We start from the raw sequence: 26,887 nt of genomic DNA, 5'->3' as shown, positions 1-26,887 counted from the left end.
GAAGAACAAAGTCAGGGCTATTAACACCAATGCCCTGCTTCATCAGCTACTGATATCAAGAGAAGGAAGCTCCATACAATAAATGTAGTGTTTTATCCCCAAATCCAGCATCCTGATCCTACACTAAGCAGAAAGAAGCAGGAGGTTTAGCAAGAGTACACATCAAGAAAATGGCCCCAAGTGATAATTCGCTTAGTGAACACCTTGGGGAGCATAAACCAGATAAGCAAGAGATGAAGGGGCAGGAAAACTCCTTGAAGAAGAACTCCCTGCACAGTATGTACCGCCACCAGATAGAAGTATTTAAAAAATTCAACATGTTGCAGGACAAAGCTAGAATGAATGACAGCACAGAGGCACTAATCCTAACAGTACAGGAACAGACTAAGTATAAGTTCAGGAGACCCATGGGTGTACCAGAGCAGACAGGACTTTAAGTTCAACATGGGCAAAGATGCCACAGAAACAATACTGCATGTGTGGTGCAAGATGCTAGCAGGTAGGGCATACATGGAATGCTTTAACCATGTTGCTGGCATAGTGTACATAAACATCTGTGCCGAGTACAGGCTGGATAGATGTAACAATCCCAAGTAATAGAAAAATCAGGAAGACGAAACACAAGAAGCTTGAAAAATACCAATGCGGAGCCAGGTCCTTGCTAAACAACTTCCAGTCTTCCCGAGAAGTAAATCTGAGAAACTTGTCATTGATTTAGTCAGTTATGTTCTTGTTTTCCACTCAAAACGTGGCGGGGTCCATATTTAATACTTGTCATTTTAACCAATACAGACTATTTGTTATATGTTATTTAATACTGTTAATACTCTTACATATTCTAGTCGTATGCTAATAGTCAAACCATTGCCAAAACAACAAATCAGATTTATTTGGGACATTTCTGCATTTTTTAAGGGATGAGTTAACAGCTGACAGGAAACGGGAGAGTTTTGGTATGACTTGGGAAAGGTTCCCAATCAGATTTATCTATGACACAACAGTTATAGGGGCATGTACCTTAAGCATTTACCGATCACGCCATTCATTCGCACAGTACTGTACATTTAAAATTAAAATTTTTTGCATTAAAAGTAACTCAGCTAACAGATATTTTAAAACATTTTGTCTGGTCTAAATACTTTTATTTTAAAACTGACAAATGGAACTACTTGGAATAAATGCTAAGCTGTGTGGTTATAAAGAATTAACTTAAATAATAATTCTTATTTTCTTACCCCAATTCTAGCAGGACAGTAGCCTTATGGTGGTCCCATACAATGACCCGGGTGTCATAAGAGGCAGTAGCCAACAGTGCCCCATCTGGTGAAAACGCACAAGACACCACATCATTGTGGTGTCCTTCCAGCTTCCGGATCAATGTGTATTCATCCATGTTCCATAGGAACACCTGCAACATGACAAAGAAACTGTTATAGTCCATGGAATGACTTGAAAATAGTACAGATGTGCTACCTTACACTTATCCACATAACTCATTCAGAAAATATATTAAAAGGTAATAAAATTCTGCTTAAATTATGCTCAGTGTCACTGTAAGAATGTGTATAAAACCTTTAAAAACAAACAAACAAAAAATTCAACATTTTTTCATGTGTAAAGATAAGTATGTTCAAGTATACCATAAAGCATTTTTTAACCATTACCAAATATAGCACAAACTTATATTTTAACAAAAGGTTATATTACTCTGCTGGTTTCCCATGTCAGAGTTTTAGTTCACTGAGTTTACAATAGGCTCACACCTCCAGCAGAAGTCTACAAAGAGAGACAGTTAATACAAGACAAAAGAATATATTATGCCCAAAGTGGTACAGCAAAGTACACATATGCATGTGCATGTGTGCGCCCACACACACACATACACACACAGACAGACACACACACACACACACACACACACACACACACACACACAGAATGATAAAGTTATTTCTGTGGCAGACTTTTGCTTTTGTCAGCCATAGAATTGATTTTGTCTGTTATTGTTGCTTCAAGGCGATGCAATATCAGAAAGCTATGCTATTACAGCTTGGAAAGTATTCACACTCTTTTACTTTTGACACATTTTACTGTTGTAAATGAAATTTAAATTCAAGAATTCTTGCTCATTTAGAAAAGTATTCATGCCCCTAATTTTTTGAGACTTCATGGTTATAAGTTTCTACCAGCTTTTCAAAGTTTGGTTTTCCACACCTAAAGCCACTCCAGCTTTGATCTTAGGTGTATGCTTTGGGTCACTGTCATTAGATCCCAGTTCCCAGGCACAGCCTAGATTGTTTGGCGTACTGTGAAAATCAAATGAAAGCTGAATTTCTAAATGTTCATTTGATATCCACCTTTTAATATTAAACCTACATTTAAACCATATACAGAATATCAGTGGGGTACATGGCAAGCAAAAATCTAAGTCAAGGGAAAAAAATGAAAGCAAAGTGCTATGAGAAGAAGAGTTTCAAGTGCATATGAAGTTGTGGAAGAGTTGTTTTCAGTTATCTGATTCAGTTATTAGTTGTTAACAGTTATATGAATAATGGGAGTAGGGGCTACAGTGGTTCAGCTGAGGCCCACTGACCGCAGGATCAGGGGTTCGAGCCCTGCTCTTCCTTTCCACATGTCGAAGTGTTCATGGTCAAGACACTGAACCCCCAGTCCACCATCCTCAGCAACATGTGTACTAATATTTTGCTGTGGTGACCCTGAAGGGGTAAGCCGAAAGGAAAATTTTTTGTAAATAAAAATCTAAATATTGGGAGTCAGGCTACTGTGCATGGACATCAATAAACAACTTCCTTTATGTCAACCAGTCTGGCTTCAAGAGGGGTCACTCCACAGAAACGGCACTTCTGACTATCGTGGAATCTCTTCGAGCTGCAAAAGCCACAGGTCAGTCTTCTGTGTTATGCATCTCTGGATCAGCTCTAGCGTGGCTTCGTTCTTACCTATCGGGATTTTTCTCATAGCCTCTCTACCAGTGTGGGTAGAGAGGCTACCCTCTGCCGCAGGGTTCAGTTCTTGGTCCTCTTCCTTTCCTGCATCTCTGGGTTCTATCATTCACTCACATGGTCTTTCCTGTCACTGCTATGCTGATGACACACAGTTCTTCCTGTCCTTTCCACCGGACGACTCCACTATCTCATCACGCATTTCTGCCTGTCTCTCAGACATCTCTGCCTGGATGAGAGAGACATCTTTAGCTCAACCTCTCCAAGACCGAAGTCCTTGTCTGCCCAGCCAGACCTTCAACGCAACACAACATCAGCATCAACATTGGAGCTACAGTGATTGTCCCCACTAACTCGGCCAGAAATCTGGGGGTCATCATCGACGACCAACTGAGCTTTAAGGACCACATCTCCTCAGTCTCTAGGGCATGCAGATTTGCCCTCTAGAACATCAGAAAGATCAGACCCTACCTCACGGAATATACAACCAAACTCACCGCAATGATCCCACAGTGGTGGAAAGAGCTACCAAACTCTGCATGCTCAGCAAACTCACTCCCAATATTAAAAAACTGCCGAAAACAGAAAACTCTTCTGCATCTTCCTATGCACTTAAATATATTTAAAAAGAAAACAAAAAACAAACAAACAAACAAAAAATACTACTTTTCTGCTCTTTCATCTCGTGAAATGTGAACACTTTTCTGATAGGACTTTGCTTTGATGTTTTCTCCTTGACTTAGATTCTTACTTACCTTGTACCTCACAAGGTTGCTTTGGATAAAAGCGTCTGCTAAATGACTAAACGTAAATGTAAATGTGCATGGTATCTCATTCCACCATCTCGGGACCACTGAGCTAAAAAGTTGTGCTCAGGATATTTTGTGTCGTGTTCGGACCAAGAGATGCCATTTGTTGGCAGAGTGCAGTGGGTGGAAGGGATTGTATACCTGGAAGAAGAAGTTCAGGTAGGCAGGTGCTGTTGAGTTGACCACTTTGTAGCCAAGAGTCGGAGCTCTGAATCTGATGTGAGCAGCTACAGGACGCTAGAACGTCCCCAAGTTTGCATGTTCTCGATATGCACGTTACGGGTGGCCTTGAATGAACATTAGAACCACTTCTTCTTATATTGTACTCCAGTACGACTCCACTACCCACCTCAATAATAAACACGTAGTAGAATTATCCCATTTCCGGCAAGTTTCAACCTAAAAACTGAGATATAATAACCTTGTAAAAGTAAACTTCATGACAGAGCCACTGTATTAGATTGCATTAAACTCCAAAGGTGTTTTTGTTGTGCCCGATTGGTGTATATTGTACAGTTTAAGTGGTTAGCTTACTTTTACTAGTGGTTCTCAACTGGTGTGCCATAGAATTATAGGACGCCTAATTGCCATCTTTATTTTCACATCAGTTTTATCAACGTAAGGCAGTAATCAAGAAAGCTACATAAATGGCCTTATGCTATGGCTTTGGAATCACCAACACAAAGTCTGGCAATATCCTTTTAAATGCAGGTTTGTTGTCATACATTGTCTAATCAATCTACTACAGAACTTCGATATTCTTTATGCCTAAGTGGATTTAAAACTTTATTAGACTGAAGTATCAGAATAGTCTACATGCTGATGGCACATTTATTTATACAACAACTTAATTTTTACCTGTAAGAATATTACCCATAATGCTTAATCATATATCCTCTCCACTCATCTAAAACAAAGACCTAAAAGAAACAAAGAGTCCAGCTTCTGGTTGCACAATTAGGTCTAGCTCACTGGACAACATCTCACAGATCCACTGCTTTTAACATGCCAACATGTAGTTCTTCATGCTAGAAAAACAAACTGAAAATGAGTCAGTTCTTATAACGTATATTATGTATAGGAAATACATATTATCATATATTAAAGACTCATGGATTTGTCTGAGGTTTATAGCATTATAGCAGAATTATTTTCCACTTCCAGAATCCTAATACCTTCAGAGAAAATGCAAGAGCTAGTGGTAGACTGTACAGAACTGAACATTCGCAAGAAGGAAAGAAAATTAATTTTAATATTTATACTTTTATTACATACAACAACATCTGCTAGGGTTATATTAATAACTAACAACAAACAAGTCTTCATCAATTTTATTTTAAGACCTTATTTTTAAAAATAAGACTTTTAAAGACATTTTATGGCTTAATACAGCCATATTTATTGACTTAATACACCAATCAGACATTACATTACACTACCTGTGCAATTTAATGCAATCAGATACAGTTGCTCTGCCATAAATTCTTCTCTTAAAAGGTTATAACTTCTCAGTTTTTAGGTTGAAACTGTCAGAAAGGTGATAATTCTACTATTCGTTTAAAACCCAATTCTAAAGAAGTTGGATTGACATGTAAAATGTAAATAAAAACAGAATGCAATGATTTGCAAATCCCATCAACCCATATGTCATTCACATTAGAACATAAACAACACATCACATGTTGAAACTGAGACATTTTACCATTTCATGGAAAATAGCCCATTTTGAATTTGATGGCAGCAACACATCTGAAAAAAAAAATGGAACCGGGGCAACAAAAGGCTTGAAAAGTAATTGCAACAATACAAAAACAACTGGAGGAGCACTTGACTAATAATTAGGTTAATTGGCAACAGGTCAGTAATGTGACAGGGTATAAAGAGAGCGTTTGAGAGAAGAAGAACCTCTCAAATATAAAGCGGAACAGAGGTTCCCCAATTTGTGACAAACTGCATGTAAAAATTGTGGAACAATTTCAGAAAAATGTTCCTCAACCTAAAATTGTGAAGACTTTAAAGATCCCACCATTTATAGTATGTAATAGATTCAAAGAATCAGGAGGACAACGCTGAAAGTCAAAGCTGGATGACTGTGATATTTGACCCTTTAGGTGGCACTGCATTAAAAACAGGCATGATTCTCTAATGGACATCACTGCATGGGCTCAGGAATACTTCTAGAAATCACTGTCTTTAAACACTTTTCACTGTGCAAACACAAATGTAAGTTATTGACGTATCATGCAAAGAAGACGACCTATGTGCTCCAGAAACACTGCAGTATTCTCATTTCAAATGGTCTGAGGCAAAATGGAAAACTGTTCAGTGGTCAGACGCTTTAAAATGTTTAATTCTTGTTGGAAACTATGGACACTGTGTCCTGCAGATTAAAGAGGAGAGGTACAATCCAGCTTGTTAACAGTGGACAAAAGCCTGCATCTCTGATGGTATGGGGGTGCATTAAGTGCCTATGGCATCGGCAGCTTAGTCATCTGAAAAGGCACCATCAAGTTTTAGAGCAACATATGCTTCAATTCAGACAATCTCTCTTTCAGGCAGGGCCTTGCATATTTCAGCAAGACAGTACTAAACCACATACTACATCCATCACAACAGCATGGCTTAGAGTCCAGTTGCTGAACTGGCCTCCCTGCAGTCCAGACCTTTCACAAATAGAAAACATTTGTTGTATTGTAAAATAAAAAATCCAGCAACAAAGGCCCAAGACTATTGAGCAGGTAACATTCCAGCAACTGTCTCCTTACTTAAAAAATGTTTACAGACAGGTAATTAAGTATATCAGGGAAGGTGTTAAAGGACACCTTCCCTGATATTTAACTTGGTTCTTTTGGTTCTAATTTGGGTAGTAAATGTAAATAATTGTCATTAAATGTCACTCTGAATTTTCTATAATATATTATCTCTATTCTTCCAGCTGTAAAATGCCTCCAGATTACATCATTTGGAGGAACCTTCAGTTCAGATTATGTCTCCTTTGTGCTTTTACCATGGAGATTGTAATCATGGTCAAACTGCTTCTCCAAAATTCCTCCAGATAACATCTGAACTCCTAATTATGAAAAACTCCTCCAGATGCTGTCATCTGGAAGAGTTTATCAGCTAAAGACAGAGAAATATTTTAAACAGGGAAGTTAGGGGGAAGTTTAAAAGAATTATTATACATTTACACCCTAAACTAAAGTCATAGAAAGCATATGGAGAACTTGTGAATTTGTCCTTTAAGTAAAAGGGGATGCTACACAATGGTATACATCGCCCTGTTCAAACTTTTTTGAGATGCGTTACTGCCATCAAATTCCAAATGGGCTAATATTTTCCATGAAATGGTAAAATGTCTCAGTTTCAATATCTGATATGTTCTAAGGTGAATGAAATATTGGTTGATGAGATTCGCAAATCATTGCAATTCCGTTTATGTTTACGTTTTAGAGATCATCCCAACTTTTTTGAATTGGAGTTGTAATTTTAAGTTATTTTTTAAGGATTAAAGTGGGTAGTGGAGTTGTGCTGGACTGCAATATAATCAGAGGTCGTAATGTTTTGGCTTGTCATTTTAATTAGGGTGGCCAAGAGGTGTGGTTTACATATTTCGGCCACCTCATACATTTTAAAGAAATCAAATACCGTCCAATATAAACTCATTTGAAAAAAATAATTTGTGTTTGGTAATCTCTATCACGTGCCTTTCTCCTCCCTGCTTCAATCTGATTCTCTTCTGTCAGCTGTGATAAGAAAAACAAATAAACATGGGAAACAAAAACATAAAGTAGACTGACCCGAGAATAAGTAAGAGACTTCACGCATGCACTTAGGTTTATGGAAACAAACAAGCAATAGAAGCAAACGTAAAAAATCCAGCTGGGACCCAGAGTATTTAAAGAACCCCAAACATAGACCGTGGCTCTGAAAAACTACATTATTTTAGTATATTAGCATGCACACAAAACCTTTATCATCATCTTGGGGAAAAAGGGGAATCACTGCCACATATAAAAAAGTGTATTAATATACAAGTATAATTACGACTCCAAAAGTACTAGATATGCTGAACATCTTTGATCAATATTTGATCAACTCTAATCAAACCCAATCTCCCACCTCCCAACAGTCACTAACCACCACCAGGTCTCGCCAGGTCTAAAGTCCAGGTCTTGTAAGGATATACTGATGAGCTATTTTCTGGCGGTTTAATATAATCTAGAGTTTTAAGTGCCAGAGAAATGGCAACACTTTACAATTATTGTAGTATATATTATTAGTAAAAACAGCCTTTCTGAGTTCTAAATTAAATTTACTATAAAATGAAACTGAAGGGGTGTGAATACTTCCCAAAGCGACTGTATGCAACTTGCACATCTTTTGTGATTGATTTAGAAACTAAAAGTTTTAAAAGAGCTTCAAACACTACATGTGAAAAATGTAGGTTAACTGTTCAGTCTCTGTAGTTAGTTTTGCAATTTAATGTAAAAATACTAAATAAAATACAATTAATGTTAGCAACAGAAGTTGAAGTGGCCAATTTTATCAACTTTCAGACGTCAGCTCTTGTATATGGTTTTCGCAACATTTTACACTAATACACACGTGCTCAGCAAAACACCTAAACCCTTTATTTTTTACTCCTTATAAACAATCATATAAACAATATTTTGAAACCTGCACAAAATTTGCAAATTATTGACAGCTGAAGGGACTAAGCAGGTTTGTGCTCTGCTGTGGCTGGATGAATTGTTTTCTAAAAGATGCCACTAGAAAAATTACAATGTTACACATGCTACAAGGGAAAAATTAAAACTCACCATAATGATAATCTCAGGAACTAAAGAAAAGTTAGTGTATGCACATGGCTGAGTGAGATATATTTAGATTAGGAGTAACCTGTGAAAGTGGGAGGTACGGCTATTTTACCAGTTTGACTATAGTTCTAAACTGAAATTAATAAAATGAATAAAGGAACTGCAACAGTAGAGGTAGACAGACATGGAGCAGCACCTACGTACAGATTGACCTTGCGGGTCAGGTGCCTGGCAGCCCCTGGCCAGGCCTTTGGACTATGCGCACTGTGCGTCCCCGGTTTACACCGGCTGCGCCAAATGTCAGCATGGCGCTCCTTTCAAAACCAATCACACACTGAGCTCTGCCACCACCTGTGACAGGGAGAGCAAGACACACACTGTAGGGACACACACACAGCCTAACAAAGCTACCACCATGTCTACCATTACCATCATGTTCAAATGAACTTAGAGAAGCAACATTGTAGACAGGGTGAACCAATGGCGCATAGTCTGAAATATCAATATCCAGAAACATTTTTCTTTTAAGTTCTGAACACATATGGTCAGTGTATCTGACCTTTGTTAACATGCAAGGTTATATAAAGTCAGAATTCGTGTGTTTTCGAAGTTCATTATTGAATATTTCCTTGGGGTATTGATCGTTATTTTGGTTTCCCCAACTTCAACTTAATTACTTTTAAGAGTACATTTATTTGTTGCATGTGTAAAAACCAGAATCTGGATGCATGTGGATTAACTTATAACACTGAGCACAGTGTGTTCCTAAGTGGCAATGGAAAAGCAGGGAAGATGGGGAGTGTTTTAATTTGTAGGTTAATTTAACCTAACTAGGCATAAGCAAATGTAAACAAATTAGCTAACAAACTCATTAAAATATAACTAATAAGGAACTTTATACGTACTGCTTTGCCAGCACCAACTGAGCACAAGATGGAGGAATCAGGGGAGAAGGCACTGCAGTACACCCAGTTCTGATGGCCCCGCAAAACCTTTACCATGTTACCTAGACAAACACAAACAAGATTATAAAAGTATTATCATAGTATTAAGTATGCCATGTCCTTTGTTCTCCTGATGAGTCTACACAAAAAGTTTTTCAGTTATGCATATCATGTGTCTCACTCACCTGTAAACTAATTTTTTAAATCACCTTAGCCTACACAATCCATGTGTTGAATAATATGATTCTTGTGCCATAGGCATGAAACCACAACCTTAAGTATGTGAATTTCATATTTCCAATGAATGTGTTTGCACCTAAAGTAAAATTGGTGTATGACTGGTGACATTCTTTAGTTAAAAGCTAGTCTTTGAAAACTGCATTTTTCGTAAAAGTGTCTTGGCTTAACTGAGTTTTGCATACAGTTGAAACCAGATGTTTACACACATTGTATACAAAGACTTGTTGCCTTATTTTTTCTCAGTCTGACATTAAATCAGACTAAACCTTTCCCGTTTAAGTCATTTAGAATTACCAAAATGATTTCTGTTTGCTAAATGGCAGAATAATGAGAGAAATAATTCTGTATTACTTTCTTCAAAGTCAGAAGTTTACATATAATTCCTTAGCATTTGGTAGCATTGCCTTTGAACTGTATGACTTGGGACAAATGTTTTGGATATCCTTCCAAAAGCTTCTCAAAATAGTTAGCTAAATTTTCTTAGGCCGCCTTGCTCGGACATGCCTTTTCAGCTCTGCACACAAATTTTATATAGGATTAAGATCAGGGCTTTGTGATGGCCAAAACATAGATTTTGTTGTCCTTGAGCCACTTTGTAACCAATTTTGCAGTATGCTTGGGGTGATTTGTAAGATCCAATTGCACGAAAGCCTTACCTTCCTGGCTGATGTCTTGAGATGTTGCTTCAATATTTCTACATAATGTTCAATCCTCATGATGCCATGTATTTTGTGAAGTGTACCAGTCCCTCCTGTCATTATGGCCAAACAGTTCAATTGTAGTTTCATCAGACTACACAAAATATCTTTGTCCCTGTGTGCATTTGCAAACTGTAATCCGGCTTTTTTTATGTTCCTTTTGGTGTAATGGCTTCTTCCTCATTAGTGGCATTTCAGCCCAGTGTCAGTAAAGGACTTGTTTCACTGTAGATAAGTACACTCTCTTAACAGCTTTAGCCAGCATGAAGGTGTTCTGCTTTTGTCCTGGGGTTGATGTGCACATTTCCCACCAATGTACGTTCATCTTTTTAGTACGTGAGTGACTGTGGCGCAGGAAGGTAGAGCGGTTGTCCACCAATCTCACAGTTGTTGGTTCAATCCCCACCTCCTCCAGTCACATGTCGAAGTGTCCTTGAGCACTTAACCTTAGGTGGGCATAGCAATAGCCAATAGGTAGAAAAGCGCTATATAAGTGCAGACTATGGCTGAAAATTCCCATGGTGTTTATACTCCAAGCATTTAGAAATTGTAACCAAGGTTTAACCAGATTGTGGAGGTCTACAATTCTTTTCCTGAGATCTTGGCTGATATCTTTTGATTTTCCTATCTTATCACAGAAGGAAGCAGTATGTTTGAGATGTGCCTTAAAATACATCCACAGGTGTTCCTGTAATCAACTCAAAAGATTCAAGAACAGAAGCTTCCAAAGTCATGACATCATCAATTGGGCTTTTCCAAATTCTTTAAAGGCATAGTAATCTTAGTGTATGTAAACTTCTGACTTTGAAGAAAGTAAAAATGTAATTATTTTAAATTTCTAAAACTGCATAATCACACAGAATCACTATCTATTTAGATGTAAAGTCTTGAAATGAAAAAATGTTCACTAGGTAAAGTTAAAAAGTAACTATATAATTATCCCTCTTCCTCTCTATGCTGAGGAGAACCTGCTATCAGAGGGAGAGGCTATTTAGGAGTCGGGAAGCTGCTGTCTCTAAAGCCTGTTTAACATATGAACTCCAGACAATCATGAGAAATCAGGCCAAAATTATTATGATAAATTTTTATCTTAATTTTAATACTTATCTCTTTAACAGAGTGAACTTCACATTTGAGTGTGAGGTAACAAATGTGGTTTAAAATGCTCATGACTGACAATTAGCTGCATTTTTGCAGGTATGAATATAAGGACTTTGAGCTCTGACAACAGTTACAGATAAATTTTAACCCAGCTCTGAAGAACCAAATAAATTCAGATTCATGCTAAATCATCAACATTATATCTGAAAAACAGTTTTTTCCTTATAGGTGGTCAACTGATTAATCAGGCAACCCTTGGCCACTATTTGCACTCATGCAACCAATTAACCAATTATGACTATAGGCCATTTACAGGACAGTGTCAGTGTGGCTGCTGCTGAGCGATATTGGTGCACCCCCTTGTAACAATTTTGCTATTCTACAATGAACATATTATAGAAGTAGGCATCAATAGGTACTGTGGAATAATGGAAAATATGCTTTATGCAACTTCACACAGGACAAAATATTGGTTACAGTTATGGTTAGTTGTAGTTACAGAATTTTCTTTTCCCCCAGTGGTGGAAACAGGCTTGTATATAAATCAAATCTAGAGTCCTCACTAACTATAATTACAAAAAATGATAGTTGAAGGCTTTTGACATAACTCATAGATACCAGAGAAAACTACAGCATAAACCAATGTATTTTCTCATCTAAAGCTGTTACTGGCTAAGATAACATTACATATAAGATCTTAGGGGTGGAAGAGTTAGGGGGAACCATATCACAGCCGTCAGTTTGATGTGGTATGTTTTTGCTGAATCTTAATTAAAAAACAGGTTTTTTATGTGTGTGGGAAAAAAACATGCAGCTTTTATTATTTTGTAAAATAATCATATGTATGCATGGTAAGACACATGCACAGACACTTAAAATCTGTTATTCTAAATGGACTTCATTTTTCAATGTCCTACTGGTATATCAAGCAACCAACACCCTCTAATGCAGCCCTCACATTGTATAATACTTAACATTTTAACCAATACATTTTCCATAAACAGACAAACAATTAAAAAAAATAATCTGGGCCTTGGATATTTCACCTACTTCGCGTAAAGAGAGCTAGTATTTCCCTGTCAACATTCATTACAACTTCAATGAACAAAAAGAAAAGCCATTTAAAGAAACATCAATTAAAATTATATAATATTATATAAATTAATTATAAATTATATATATTAAAATTATATAATATTAATATAATTATTAGATTCACTTATTCTACTTAATCAAAGATGGATCATAAGCATACCGTCATCTTTGAGGTCCCATACACGGAGGGTCTTATCTCTGGATGCAGAGACCAGCATAAGGCTGCCATCAGGAGCAAAGGTCAAGTCACGGACTGTGTCAGTATGATCCATCAGATTCAGCAACAGTTTTCCTGCCAGAAATCATCAGATCAAACTAAATATTAAATGGAAACTCACCCTTAAGTACAACTGTTCCATGGTCAACATGGAAAACATTATGAATATACACTGTTAACATGCACAGCAATCACAATCTGTTCCAAAAACTGATGAGTAAAGTATATAATATATATAAAAGGTATAATGTATAATCATGCATCAAACCTGGTTACTTAAGTGCATGTAAATACAGGAATGTACACCAACTAGTTCGCTCAATAGTGAGCAGTCAGTTTACATTTTGAACACTTACTAACTGTTGTCATGTTGCATTGTCACAACAGTGCCACAGAGTGGCACAGTAACAGCACCGCATCTTAAAAAAATCCTGGTGAAAACACTGCGATGACCTTGCTATAGTAATTACTTTTGCTATAGTAATAACCTGAATTAACTACCTAATCTGATTTTGAAATAATAAACATATATAGGAAACATATTCTAATCAACAGCAATGTGTTCTTACCTGTGTAAACATCCCAGATCTTGATACGACCATTGTTAAGGCCTGTTGCCAGTAGCAGCTGGTCCTGGCCAAACTTAAATCGGTGCCACTCGATGTTAACACAACGGCTTTGCTTCTCAGGCACAGAGGAACCGAAGGCCAAACCTAAGACGATGTCACCACAGTCAATCGTGTGTTCACGTGGCTCGCCAGCCACCAAGATTGCCTGACCCCCTTCACTGTTCTGATGGGATAAATGCCGGGGACTTGATGCATTGGTGCACTCTCCACCATGTCCCACTACACTACTACAATAAAGAATAGAGAAAAAATACAAAATGAGGTCAACAAGAGAGAGCTATTATAAAAATTAGAGTATCAAGTTGTCAGGTAGCATATAGTTTCATATTTTTTATTACATTCTCTTATTTGGTCACATTCCACTGGGGTGGCTAGGGTTGGGATAAGGAGCTAGGGATTTTACTGCCAATAAGCATAGATAGAATTGTATCAGTGAATGTCCTCACCTTGATGGTGTTTTTGTGTTCTTAGTTATTTATAATTCTGTTTTTGGTAGGTGTTGTATTGTGGGATGAGGAAATAAAATTAATTTCACCACAATGAAATTATTATACAGTGCCTCCCATAGAAATTGTGTGACAAGAGCTTTATAGTTTCGTACACACACAAAAGCTTTTGGTTATTTCTTTCTTGAGCAGCACTTTCAGTTGTTAAATCCCTGTAAAGGTCAAGAAATACAAGGTGAGTATTAACAAGATGTATTTATTGCATACAAAAAGGTATCCTTTACATTTCACTGGGGGCACAAAATAATGTTGCCTAAACTGCTCTGCATTGTAAAAATTACATGCATCGAGCTCTGTGCAACTGTATGACCATGAGCCCCCCCCACACACACACACATCCGCAGAGCGGAGAGGCCACATGAGGAACACACAAGAGAAATCTGCACTGGCTACACCCGTCAACTTTTAGTTAATAATTTTCCTTACATTCCTCTCCTTCCTCTTATACTTTCCGTCAAGTAGAATTTCTATTTAATTTAATAGCAGCCTTTTGTGGTTATTTATTTGCACAGGCTAATATTATGATTGCAATTATATCAATCGCACAACACTATTCACACCCAAGGTTTGTGGAATACCTTTGTTTTTTCTTTTTTTGCCAAAGTGGCTTGCTGTTCTCACAGAAACACGTCTCTGGCTTTTATGTTAATATATATTTATTAAATAAATACATAAATTAACTAAATTGAATGTGTTTATTTAAACAACAAATACAGTCTTCATAGCAAAATCCAAAAGCTAAACCCATAGATCAGTCATGTAAACTGAATCAATGTTTGAACAATCGCAGAAGACATCCCTCAGGGAACAAGACACACCTCTAAGTCAAATGTTCGAATAAATATGGTCACCAAATTATCTGGTAGAAAGATAGCTGCACTCTCTACTCTACTGAACATGTGTAATATATCCAACTTTTCCTTGTACAACCAAATGTCCTCAGTGTACATTAAAAACAAGTTAGCAATGCCACTCACATAAGTATATATTAAGGATAATAGCATAAGTATAAATCACGCATATCTTCACATAATGTGTTGCTGAGATATGGGAGGTATGCGCATTGGGGGCCTGTGCTTCCTATGTTTACCCATAATTCCCTTCTCTGCATAGGTCCATGTCAATGTTTCAGTGTATCGATCGAGAGGTATAATTACATCTTAAAAACCATATATATATATATATATATATATATATATATATATATATCTCAAATGATTTCAAAATATTATTTATATTAAAGAATTGATTATTTAAGCGTAGTATGAAAAAAGTTGTGTAGTTACTGAGAATCTCAAGAGTTAGGGACTGCATTGCTAAACACCCAAGAAAGGGGGTGCTTTTCAATATAGGAAACAGTAAGTGAAAGATTTGGAAGAAGTTATTCATAGGAAACTGTTCAAATTCACATTTCTTAACCATGAATTTGACTTCTTTGTGAATACTTGTTGAGAAATCCCTATACTACAGTGGCTCTGACAATGCATGGCACTATAAATTGAGAAAACACATGCAAATAAACAAAACACAAGCAAATAAAAAACAACTTAATCAATTTGATAACATAGGCAGCATTAAGAAACAGGCTGCAAAATCCAACATACAACCAAATTCATAAATGTGCTGCAAAAAGCCAAATCACAAACACATTGAGAAAGATGCTGCAAAAGCCACAACACAACTAAATGAAGAAACACAATGCAAAAAGCTACAACACAATGGAAATGTTTCCGGGAACAACAGATACATCTACAAATCTATATGTCGGTCACTTTTTAGTGTCCCCCGGAAGTATTTTTGACAAATGTCATAGCAATGTTACCAAGTTTTGTTTTTTTTTTTTTCAAAAGAGTGTACAGTCTTTTCTTATCCCTCATGCAGACTTATTCTCTAGATCGGCTGTAACCGCAGTCAGCTGACCAACTTGCATCATGTCAGTCCTGCTGAGGGTCCACAAAGGCAACTTTTCAGGTCAAAGTTTAAGGCACTGTCTTGACCTCAATACAGCTATTATAGTCATAAGCACATAACATTTTTTTACAAACTCAAAATGCTTTTGTGGCCTTGGTAATAACTAGTTTTGCTAAACATATATATTTTTAAACAGTCCTAAACTGCTCTACATACAACAAGTAACAGCCATTAACATGTAATTCAGATATAACGTGTTTAATGTTACTGAGAACAGGTGCAGCAAAGACTGTGTTATTACGAATCAATATTGAACTTTTCAAAAGAGAATCACAAGCTATATATTTCTCCAGCCCTAAAAACATTTCCATTCATCCATCTATTATTATTATTGCAGTTTGGGGGAGGCAACACTGTGGTGGAGTGATTAGCACTGCAGCTTCACAGTTAGAAAGTAAATTAATTTCAAATTTCTGCCCATAAGTGTGAATGTGAGTATGACTGGTTGTGTGCCTGTATATGCCTGTCTATGTTGGCCCTGAGGTAGACTCTCTCGCCAAATGACACCTGGGATAGTTTCCAGGCCCCACGCGACCGTGCACAGGATAAGCACATACAAATGGATGGATTACGTTTTGGCAAGTAAGTGGAAGTAATGCCAAATGCTTTGCAAACATGAGATTCCTAATATAAATTATGTTCCACTGGTAAGTAATTCACTTCATGATACAAACACTGTCAATTTCTACCAACCTAACTATCAAGATTCTTAGTAACTTTGGAAAAAACTTTTTTGTACACTTATATAATATAAAATTAATTACTGTAGATAAGTTCTTTTGTTGTCCAATTGGGGGTACAGTTGTGGACACGTTTTATACATGCTCACTAAAAACAAGATAGACATTAACAGCAACATAAAAAGTGTTTGAACAACATGAAAAAGTGAACAAACTAAACAGAGCTTACACAGCTGCTTAACTGCATCAACAAGGCTGAAGTAAATGTTACACACCTTCTATGTAAAGAAAAACACTTTATTGTTTTGGCATATGTGCAGTCTATTTACTAGGGCTGGTCCAAAATGGTGGTAATGCTGACATATTTTTCTGTTGTCAACGCAGCATCTAGGTTTATATGTCAATGGTGTGTGTTACCAGACTGAGACACACACCACAGAACACAAACCACCATGCCAGTGCCCGCTTATATGATTTCTGCTTATTGATTCCAATATTTATTCAATTACCTGTTTCAGCTCTAAAATGGAAAAAAATAAATAAATATAAAGAATAACATTTATTTTATTATTTCTGTTTCTTACTGCAAATCTGCAACAATAGGAGGATACAGGAAGAAAACATACATCTGAAAACACACTTGGTGCATTACTTGAAGAGTTTTCAAACAATGCGGTGTACTTTTTTTACAAGAGAAAAAAATACTTCTAAACTCATGACTTAGAAATTGGTTCGTCCTCACCTGGTAAATTGAACAGTGGAACCATGTAGCGGTCATTTGTTCTTACTGCTTTTAGTGTATGGTCAGATTTAGAGCCTTTACCTATCAAGCCCCTAGTTCAGATTCAGAAACCAGCCCCCTCATCTATTTTTAGGACTAGGCTTAAAATCTTCCTCATTGAGAATGCTTATAGTAAATGGCAAATGGTTTGCACTTGCAGTCTTGGCAATAAAAATGGGCACACTTGCAATTCTGTCAGAAAATGCAACCCTTCTCTCAGAAAATTGTTCCAATTTCAAATGTTTTGGTATTCACATGCTTATTGTTTTTCTTTGCACTGAAACAACAAAAAAAAAACTGAGAAGAAAAGTCAAACCTAAAAATTCACACAGGACTCAAAAATGGACTGGGCAAAATTTTTAGAACCTTGTCACAATTTTAAGTAATAATTGCTTTTCAAGCATGTGATGCTCCTGTTATTTGTATTTATACTCACATATGGCAAGTAACAGGTGTGGGCAATATAGTAATCACACTTGCAACCAGTTAAAATGGAGAAAAGGTGACTCAGTTTTTGTGCTGTGTCTCACAGTAAGCATGGAGAAAAGAAAAGAAGTGTAAAAAAAAAATGTGGAAAAACATGGACAATCTGAAGGCTACAAAGTCCATGTCCAGAGATTTTAATGTTCCTGTGTCCACTGTGCACAATATCATCAAGAGGTTTACAGACCATGGCACTGTAGCTAACCTCACTGGATGTGGACGGAAGAGCAAAATTAATAAAAAATTACAACGAAGGATTGATAGAATGATGGATAATGACCCCTGATGAACTCTGATTAACAAATTCAAAACAACAAAAGTAGAGCTTTCTGGTAAAGGACATCATTTTACTGTTTACAGAAAAAGAAATGAGGCCTTCAAAGAAAAGCACATGGACCTTACAATCAAACATGGTGGAGGTTCAAAGATGTTTTGGTGTCGCTTTGCTCTTTCTGGCACTAGATGCCTTGACTGTGTGAATGGTATCATGAAATCTGATGATTATCAAAGACTTCTGGGGTGCAACGTAGTGCCCAGTGGCAGAAAGCTGCGTCTTCCAGCAGGACATTGACCCGAAACACACTTCAAAAAGCACTCATAAATGGTTAGAAACAAAGGAGTGGAGAGTTCTGAAATGGCCAGCAATCAGTCCAGATCTGAATCCCATAGAACACCTGTGGAGAGATCTCAAAACAGCAGTTGGTGGAAGGCATCCTTCAAATCTGAATGACCTGGAACAGTTTGCCAAAGAAGAATGATCCAGAATTGGTCCAGAAAAGGTCCAGAACAGGAGGCGACAGATTTCAGTTATTTTTTCCAAATATTAAGTTAAGGGTGCCAATAATTATGTCCAGTGCATTTTTGGGGTTCCGTGGGGAATTGTATCAGATTTTACTTTTCTTCTGTGAGTACCAAAACATTTCCAACTGCAACAATTTTCTGAGAGAAGGGTTGCATTGTCTGACAGAATTGCAAGGGTGCGGATATTTTTTGATTGTTGACTGTATATAGCACTTTTCTACCTATTGGCACTCAATGTGCTTTACATGGCTTCTTATACACCCATTCACTATCACAATCACACATACACTCACACACTGATCCCTCATCAGTGTGTGAGTACCAAAGCGGGTACGCAGCTGGCCAACACTCACCAGGAGCAACTATGTTGGGGTTTGGTGTATTGCTCAACGACACTTGGACCAATGGAGCCGGGGATCGAACCGACAACTGGGGAATTGGTGGACAACTGCTCTATCTTCCCGCACCACAGTCACAATGCTATCTAATACTATCCAAATTTTTTGGTACATTGTAGAGACTTAATGTCACATACATAATGTTTTTAGGTAAAGCAAACCGAAGAAAATAGTTGATGCTAAATGTACAGCCTTTATGAATTTCAAAAGATACTTACAAGTTCCTCATGCATTTTGTCCAAGGAATAAGTCTAACAATGCGATGCCCCTGAGACCAAGCAAAGTAGGAACCATTGGGTGCAAAGGCCACTGTCCAAGCCTCATGCCCAGACTTCTGGTCAAAGGGAGCTACAGGTACCAGGAGTTCACCGATGAACTTAGCCTTAGCTGAAAAAACAAAAACACTGTTAGTGTAGCTACACTCATGAATAAGATATATGTTACAACCACTCTACTTTGCCAACCCATAGAATTTTCCATTATCCCAAAGTAATCTCTGTATTCATGCAAGTAGCGTTGTCTCTCAGTCTTCTGATTGGCTAACTGTGATAAACAAACTATTTGTATGAAAAAGTGAGTGGAGAACTTCAAAAAAGACAAAAATACTTGGTACAGTTTATAATCATGAAAACCTGAGATGAGATTTATGAGATTTAATACTTTGTAAATCATGCTACTAGATCAACATTTTTCCATTGATATTTAACCGTTGGGTTACATTTCCATGCAACTCTTAGAGATTCAAAAAAAAAACCTTTCAAATTGACAGATGTTTTCACAATAACTTTTACTATCAACAAAAAATTGTCACTGGAGGCAAAAAGCACAGAGAAGAATGGTGTGTCTGCAGATTGCATGATTATATTAATACCTTAAAATACAAAGTATAAATAAATATAAGCAATTTTTGATGCAATAAGGTAGCCTATTAGTAAACAAACGGGAAACATTTAGAGCCAATAGTTGGGTTTGCAATTACATGCATTTTTGTTAAGCAAGCCTAAACGTGCATTCTGCTCCTTAGTAAAATTCTAAATTTGGACAATAATTAAAAACAGAATTTGTAACCTCAAATTTTGACCTTGGTCCTAATTCATTCATGTTTACGAAATGGAAGTGGTTTTTTTATGTGTTGCATCTGAAATTAATTGAGAATTTGAAAACTGAAGTAACAAATAATAGAAATAGTCAATAACCTCTTTACCGTGTTGTTACGCAAGTAGACAGTCAAGTGTCAGCGACGTGCCAAGCAAAGCATAACTCACTACGGGTGAGTAGGGGGAGGGACGGATCTGAGAATGTTTTCAGCAACCACCCAGCGAGAAGCGTATAAAATATGTGCTTAAAGAAATAATGATGTAAAGATAACTTCCGTCTAAGTTATGTTATTGTTGTTATTAAACAAGTTATACATTCTTGATAAACTGAGCATGTGTGTATCGTGCACTACAATTTAACAAATACACTCCAAACAAAGATTGCGAACTGAGCTGTTGTGCGAATAAGCATTAGGGGCAAATCACAGAACCTCAATGTACACAGTACGCTAACTGCTGTCATATTTCCATAATGCAGCGGTTAGTTTCGAAGTGTTTACCATCAAGATTAACATTTGCAAAATCTACGTGCGCACTTCACTTTATAGACTGGGGCCACCAAAATACGAATGACTGGCTTGACTATAGTCAGCTATCTGACCAATTAACTCTAACACATCAGTTTGGGGCAATGCTATTTCTCAGACATTACTGGTTCAAACAATCAGAAGTTAACACGGAACTGCCTTCGAAAACACCAACGTTTGAGTTCCACTACCCCGCCGCTCCCACAAAATGGCAACGTATTATTATGTACGTTACGTTAACTTTAGCCATTGTACTCACCTATTTCATTTTCGTTTACAGAGTCTGGGAAGCTTGCCATCTAAATAAGGGCGCACGCCTAAGAGAAAAGCCAAGCGATGATTGTAAAGCGAAGAACTGCAGAACAATTTTGTGGGATTTTTCCCGATGTCTAATGGCGTTGACTTTGTTAGCTAAAGCCGATGGAGTCCTCCAAGACAAATTGCAATTGTTGTTGTAGGTCTTATTCTCTTCACCTTCTCGAGAACAGCGTGTATGTTTCTATTCTGTCTCTCAAATTAAAACTGTTTAAATATAGTCTTTGATCATATAACCAAACGCAGTGACTTCTTACGATTACAGTAGCCCGTACTAAGCTATTTTATGAAGGGGCTGACCATAAAATCGTGGGAGGGCTTTTGCTCCACGTCAGCACGGTTTCCATAGTAAAGCTATTATATAACTACTTCCTGTGTTATCTGAACTCGTTACCGGACTCAGAAATGGTTCGCTTGACCATGGCAACAAAGTAAAATAGTTTTTGAGTTGCGGCTTTGGTCTTATTAAAACACTTCATACACATTAATAATATTAATCCAGAACCAACTTGAACAGTTTCGTGTGGTCTGTTAGGATTATGTGATTTTGTAGGGTTTTCCTAGAACTACGTTAATGCGTATGCAAGTTCTAGTTCATAGAAAAAAGAGTAGCAGTGCAGAAACAGATGCGTAAATGCGTGTTGCAGGGTCCGTGGTCTGTGCTTGAAGTGCAACTTATTGTAACATGATATGTGTAACATCGATATCGGGGAACGTCTTTTTATGCCGTGTTTAGTTGCACTAAGTCAGTCTAACACTATTGTAACCTTACGCTTTCCTGATTCTCCATCTTTTCAGTGGGACAATGTCATAAGAAAAAAGGAAACCGGGCCGGGACTAGACTTTCACATTAAAACAGTAATTTGAAGTACAGCATCGAATAGGCTTGGTGTCTCATGAGGTCTGATGATGTGCTCTGACAGATACTGACTTATACCAAGAGATACCGTTAATAAATATGGGCAAGATATATTAAATTGAAGCTTATTAATGCTCGGTGCTAATGACACAAATCTTCAGAGTTACTATGGAACTTTCATTCAGCTAGCTCAACTTTCCTGATACACCTGATTACCTGTGTAAGTGTTATCTGCTGTTTAAACTCGTAATTTTAACTGTGCAGCGGTTCAAATATTACGAATAAATGGATTGCCACTGATGTCCACTCTGCTTCTGAAACATTAGATGAACCTGTGATAACACTAAAGGTAAGTTAGCAAGTTGATGCCAGCTGCTGGCATCCTATGTAAATAATGTTATTGAAATAATTTAATTTAATTAATTTAATTTATTCTATCGTTTGTTTCAGTTATACACATTTATTGTGCTCCTTTATTTCTGCAGTTATTGTGGGTTTGTGTGAATTATGTTCAGTTTGCCATAAGGTCATTGTGTAGTGGTGTTGTTATTTCTCATTATTTAAATTAGTTCATATTTGAGAAAAAGCTTTTGCTATATTAATTGAAAGCTGTTTTACTCAATAGACACCTTGATTAACATAGTCTTCACTTATCAGCAGTTTTCATTATATATATAAGTAAGGGTTCAAAACCAAATTTATATGGTTCTTTTGACATATTTTGCCATGTAACCCAATGCTTCTTTGTCTCTTGCCTCAGGTCACAAACCCCAATTCCTGGTGGAGATTGACAGCCAGTTAACATGCATGTGTCACCTAAAGAAAAGACCGTTCACATTACTTAAGGGTCTTTGAGTTCTGGTTTCCCATTTGTGCATCACAACGCCTGATGTCCCACTGAGATAAAATTTCCTGTGGCATAGTGTGTGTGACAAGAGGTTTCTTCAATGTAGAAAGACAAGAACATCCAGGAGACCATCTGTTGGCACACCTGGTTCAGCTAGAGGAACACAGATTGGCTGATGACACTCAGCCTACTAGCTCTGACCTTGTCCAGAGTGTATGTTGAATGCACAGAAGGTCCAATTAATTTTAACTATGAATTTGGCTCCCTATCAGAGATTTCTGGGGGAGAACATCAGGCTTTCAGTTTGTATTTTAAACCTCAGTTGCTACTGTGTTGTGCAGCAAGAGAATGATCTGAAGCATAAAAGTGAACCTCAGAAAGGCTCAAAAGGAGTAAAATTAACATTCTTAACATTTGTCCTAGTCAAAATCCAGACCTGATGAGTTCATGGTGAGACGTGATGTCTTTTTTTTACATTGGTGATTTGGGTAACTGCTTTATTTTAAAAAATACAATGCTCATTTAAAACTTGTATTTTGTGCTTTCTCGGGTTGCCTTTGCTATATGTCAGATTTAGTTTGAAGATCAGTAGTTTAGCATGATAGACATAGAAATAAATCAGGAGGGGTTGAATAGTTTTTCACAGCACTGTAATAGTTTTTATATATTTATATTATCTTAAGACATGGCAAAAAAGTTGTAACTCACCATGTATCTCCTCATTTATATGGTTTTAAATCACAATACAACCCAAATTGCACTAGCTTCAATTCCAGGACTGGCTTTCCAGTTTTGATAGCTAAAGTGTAAAAGTCCTAATGTCTATCCAACTTTGTGTTCTTCTGCTTAGCAGTAAAGATTCTTTAGTATGTATACCTGAAATTAATGTTATGTTCAGAGGTTAGGTCAGCAGTTATGTGTTATTCAAGTGAACTGACTTTACTTAGAATTATAACACTGATGATAAAGGATAGCATACTCTAGATGGCATAACTCTGGCTTCCAGTACAAGGACAAGGAACCTTGGAGTTATTTTTGACCAGGATTTGTCCTTTAACTCCCATATAAAACATATCATACAAATCACATATAAAACAAATCACTAGAACAGCCTGCTTCCAAAATATGGAGCATCCTGTCTAAAAGTGATGCTGAAAAACTAATCTATGCATTTGTTACATCTAGGTTGGATTACTGTAATTCCCTACTTTTGGGATGCCCCAGTAACTCCAAATGCTGCAGCAAGAGTGCTGACTGGAATTAGCAAGAGAGATCCCTTGCACCCTGAATGGTAGCCACCACGTGTGGCGAAAACCCCTGGTCGGCTAGGTGCTCCCTCTCAGGGGCCAGAAATAAAGGCGCTGGAGCAGAACTGGGGGGCTGTGGATCATCCTGTTGGTCTGAGACAGCGTGTCCACATGCCATGGGACTAATATAGTGTCAGCAGCCGTGTTCAGAATGCACAGCTCTCTCTCCTCTTCTGGGAGAGGTGCGCCCGCGGGAAGGAGAGACGAAGAAACCTGTGTTGCATGGCGATAGAAATGTGAAAATATAAGTTATAAGTTATAAGGATAGCCAGTCCGAAGGACAGCCAGTCTCCTGGGCGCACTCTCCGGAGAACCGAGGCTGTCGTTAACATGTGGAAGCAGCGGACCACCAACTGATTCAACAATGAGAGATCTAGAATTGCACTACTATCTCCAGACTTCTTGGGCAGCCCATGGAGGGCCCTCCGTGAAAGGGACGTGGGGAGGGGATGGCTGTCCATCAGGGAAGCCCCTGCTGTAGCCAGGCGTGCGCACCCCAGAGGGCTCATTAACTAGTGTAGAAACAAATGTACCCCCACAGCTAGCAAGTATGCTTGCGGGGAGGAACATTGTATGGAGCCCAGGAGAAAGAGTCTGTTCTTAGCAGGAACTAGGCGGCTCGTAAAGTTAGCACGATGGCTAACAATGATTGGGCTGTGACGGGTGGGAGACATATGGGATGCAGATACCACTGGGTGTGAAAACCCAGGGGTATTCTGGTTATGGGAAGTTTTGGCCTTCAGGAGATGTTTGGTTTTATTGCAATAACAAACAGAACAACCACATTTAGAACAAAGAACTGTTAAATCACACATGCCCCTCTCAACCCATAAGAATCTCCTCTGCTTTTGGGGAGTCTGCATCTGCGCGGTGCTGAAAATGGGGGCCAAACAGACCATCGGGGCTAATGGGTCCCTCCAGCCTCTGGGAGGATGTTGTTAGCTGCCGCTGCCGACTGAAGCGCGCACTGATGTGAGCGGTCAGCAAGGCAGGCCATCAAGGCATCCTTAGGAGAGGGTGGAGTGGGATGATGTCTGGAAGCTCTTGTAGTAGTTGGACCATGGCGGGCAGCAGCATAGATGATTCTGAGCTACGGCAAAGAGGGTAGCTCAGAGGGCACTGATTCAGCCCCGCAGGTGTGCGAGGGGGGAGCAGGGGGAGCCCGAGGATGAGCCGTGAGATGTGGAGGCGGAGTCATCCGACTCCGGCTCCTGATGATGTTGCTCTGTAGGCGGGCAGTCATGAGGCTCAATGTCAAGGACTACGTTCAGAACCCAGTACTGCTCCGGGGCTTCAGAGAAAAAATCCGCTCGGGAGCGTAGGGTGTCCTCAGGGAGAAGCCTGCAGAAAAACCAAGAAGCCCGCTCAGTAAGAGCGAGGCCCATGTGTTCCACTCCCAATCAGCTAAGGCAGCGAGGGTGAAGGTCATCGGATTCGATGTAGCCGATGTGATAATTGCCGCAGAGCTTGACGGCGCCTTCCTTAGCTTTGTTCCCGCCGCCTCCGGAGGGGCTGCCGCTGTTCTTGCCCCTGTGTCGAAAGGACATATTTGTTAGCTATCTAGATAAGGAATTACTCTAGTTGGCACAAGTCTAAAGGAAAAAGAGGGAAGAAGTGCTATAGTCACCACTCTCTTATTGTGTGATTGCGGACGTAAATGAGCATCATGAGAGCGGTAAAGTAGCAACTTTTGGCCCACTCACTGGTGGGCATGGACTATACTGCTTCAGTTGGCATGAGTGCACAGGGTTTGGTTCATTATGCTAAAGCCAGAGGGCAAGCAACATAGGAAATAGAACTGGCATCTCTGTCTCTCTGCCTGTACTACTGCAATACACTCTTTCTAATCTTTTTCATTTTTTAACAGTCTCACAATTTTCAACCCACCACAAACTTTTTGCCTTTGCCCCTTATAGATTTGGGGATTTCTTCCTCTGCTGTCTGTATATTACCTGTAGTAAACATTTTGTTAAATTTCTCCACATCTGTTATATGTTTTGAGGATACCTACACGTATGTGGAGTGCAGTTTCATTGTGAAACAATTCACATATACAATACTGGAGCTAACAGCACATTCTGTTTCTCTTACTTCCTGCACAGTCTGTTATATTGGAAAGGGTGGAAATTGTCCGTCTTGACTGCTTTTTGTCTCTAGCCTGTGCTGCTGCCGCCTGTTTTCGTTCGCTTTCTAGGTCAGGCAGACGCGGTTCATCTGGAACGAGCCTTAGTAACCCACACAAAGTAAGACAGGAAGTTAGGTAATAGCCTCTTCCAAATAAAAGTTCTTTAAAAATATTGATGTAAAATTTACAAAGTTTTTTTCTTCTATATATGGTGCCCTATATTTACTGGACTATTATCAATAATGAAATACTCCATGCTTATCTATTTTATGTAGAAATTTACATAAATGGTCTATACCTTAGATAATACTATAGGAAAGAAATTATGAACATTGCCTTTCACAGTTAAATTATTACAAACATAAAACAGTGGGAAGAAAAAGTTAAAGAGGTGTTCGTTATGCGAAAGCTCATTGCAAAAATAAATGGATATATCTCTATGAATGTATGGTCACAATATAAAAATTGGCTATGACAAAAACAAATTGTTAGAACACAGAACATTTTTCCAATTAGCGTATTGGTTTTTTGTTCATTTTATTTTGTCATTTATTTGTGATTTTCGTCTTTTTGTATAAAAATTTGAGAACTTTGCACACTTTGCATGCACAAAATTATAGCTATTTTATGCTGAAGCTTTGCTTGTGTTGTTATTAACGTGGAACATCCGGTTACTA

General features: G+C 38.0%; 1 protein-coding gene across 1 annotated transcript in view; it reads right to left on the bottom strand.

The window, feature by feature from the left end:
- wsb1 (WD repeat and SOCS box containing 1) overlaps positions 1-21,388 on the bottom strand; it is a 28,849-nt gene extending 7,461 nt beyond the window's left edge. The window contains exons 1-6 of the mRNA XM_067506535.1: positions 21,017-21,388; positions 19,352-19,520; positions 13,454-13,740; positions 12,828-12,959; positions 9,495-9,595; positions 1,236-1,408 (exon numbers count right to left, since the gene is read on the bottom strand). Coding sequence (XP_067362636.1) covers positions 1,236-1,408; positions 9,495-9,595; positions 12,828-12,959; positions 13,454-13,740; positions 19,352-19,520; positions 21,017-21,056 — 902 coding nt within the window. The 5' untranslated portion in view covers positions 21,057-21,388. The remainder of the gene's footprint in view (positions 1-1,235; positions 1,409-9,494; positions 9,596-12,827; positions 12,960-13,453; positions 13,741-19,351; positions 19,521-21,016) is intronic.
- Between the last annotated feature and the right edge of the window lie 5,499 nt (positions 21,389-26,887).

Source organism: Channa argus, chromosome 6, assembly GCF_033026475.1.
Source record: "Channa argus isolate prfri chromosome 6, Channa argus male v1.0, whole genome shotgun sequence".
NCBI classification, from domain to species: Eukaryota; Metazoa; Chordata; class Actinopteri; order Anabantiformes; family Channidae; genus Channa; species Channa argus.
Note: the sequence above shows the minus strand (reverse complement) of the source record. Positions and strands in the feature narration are given on the sequence as shown.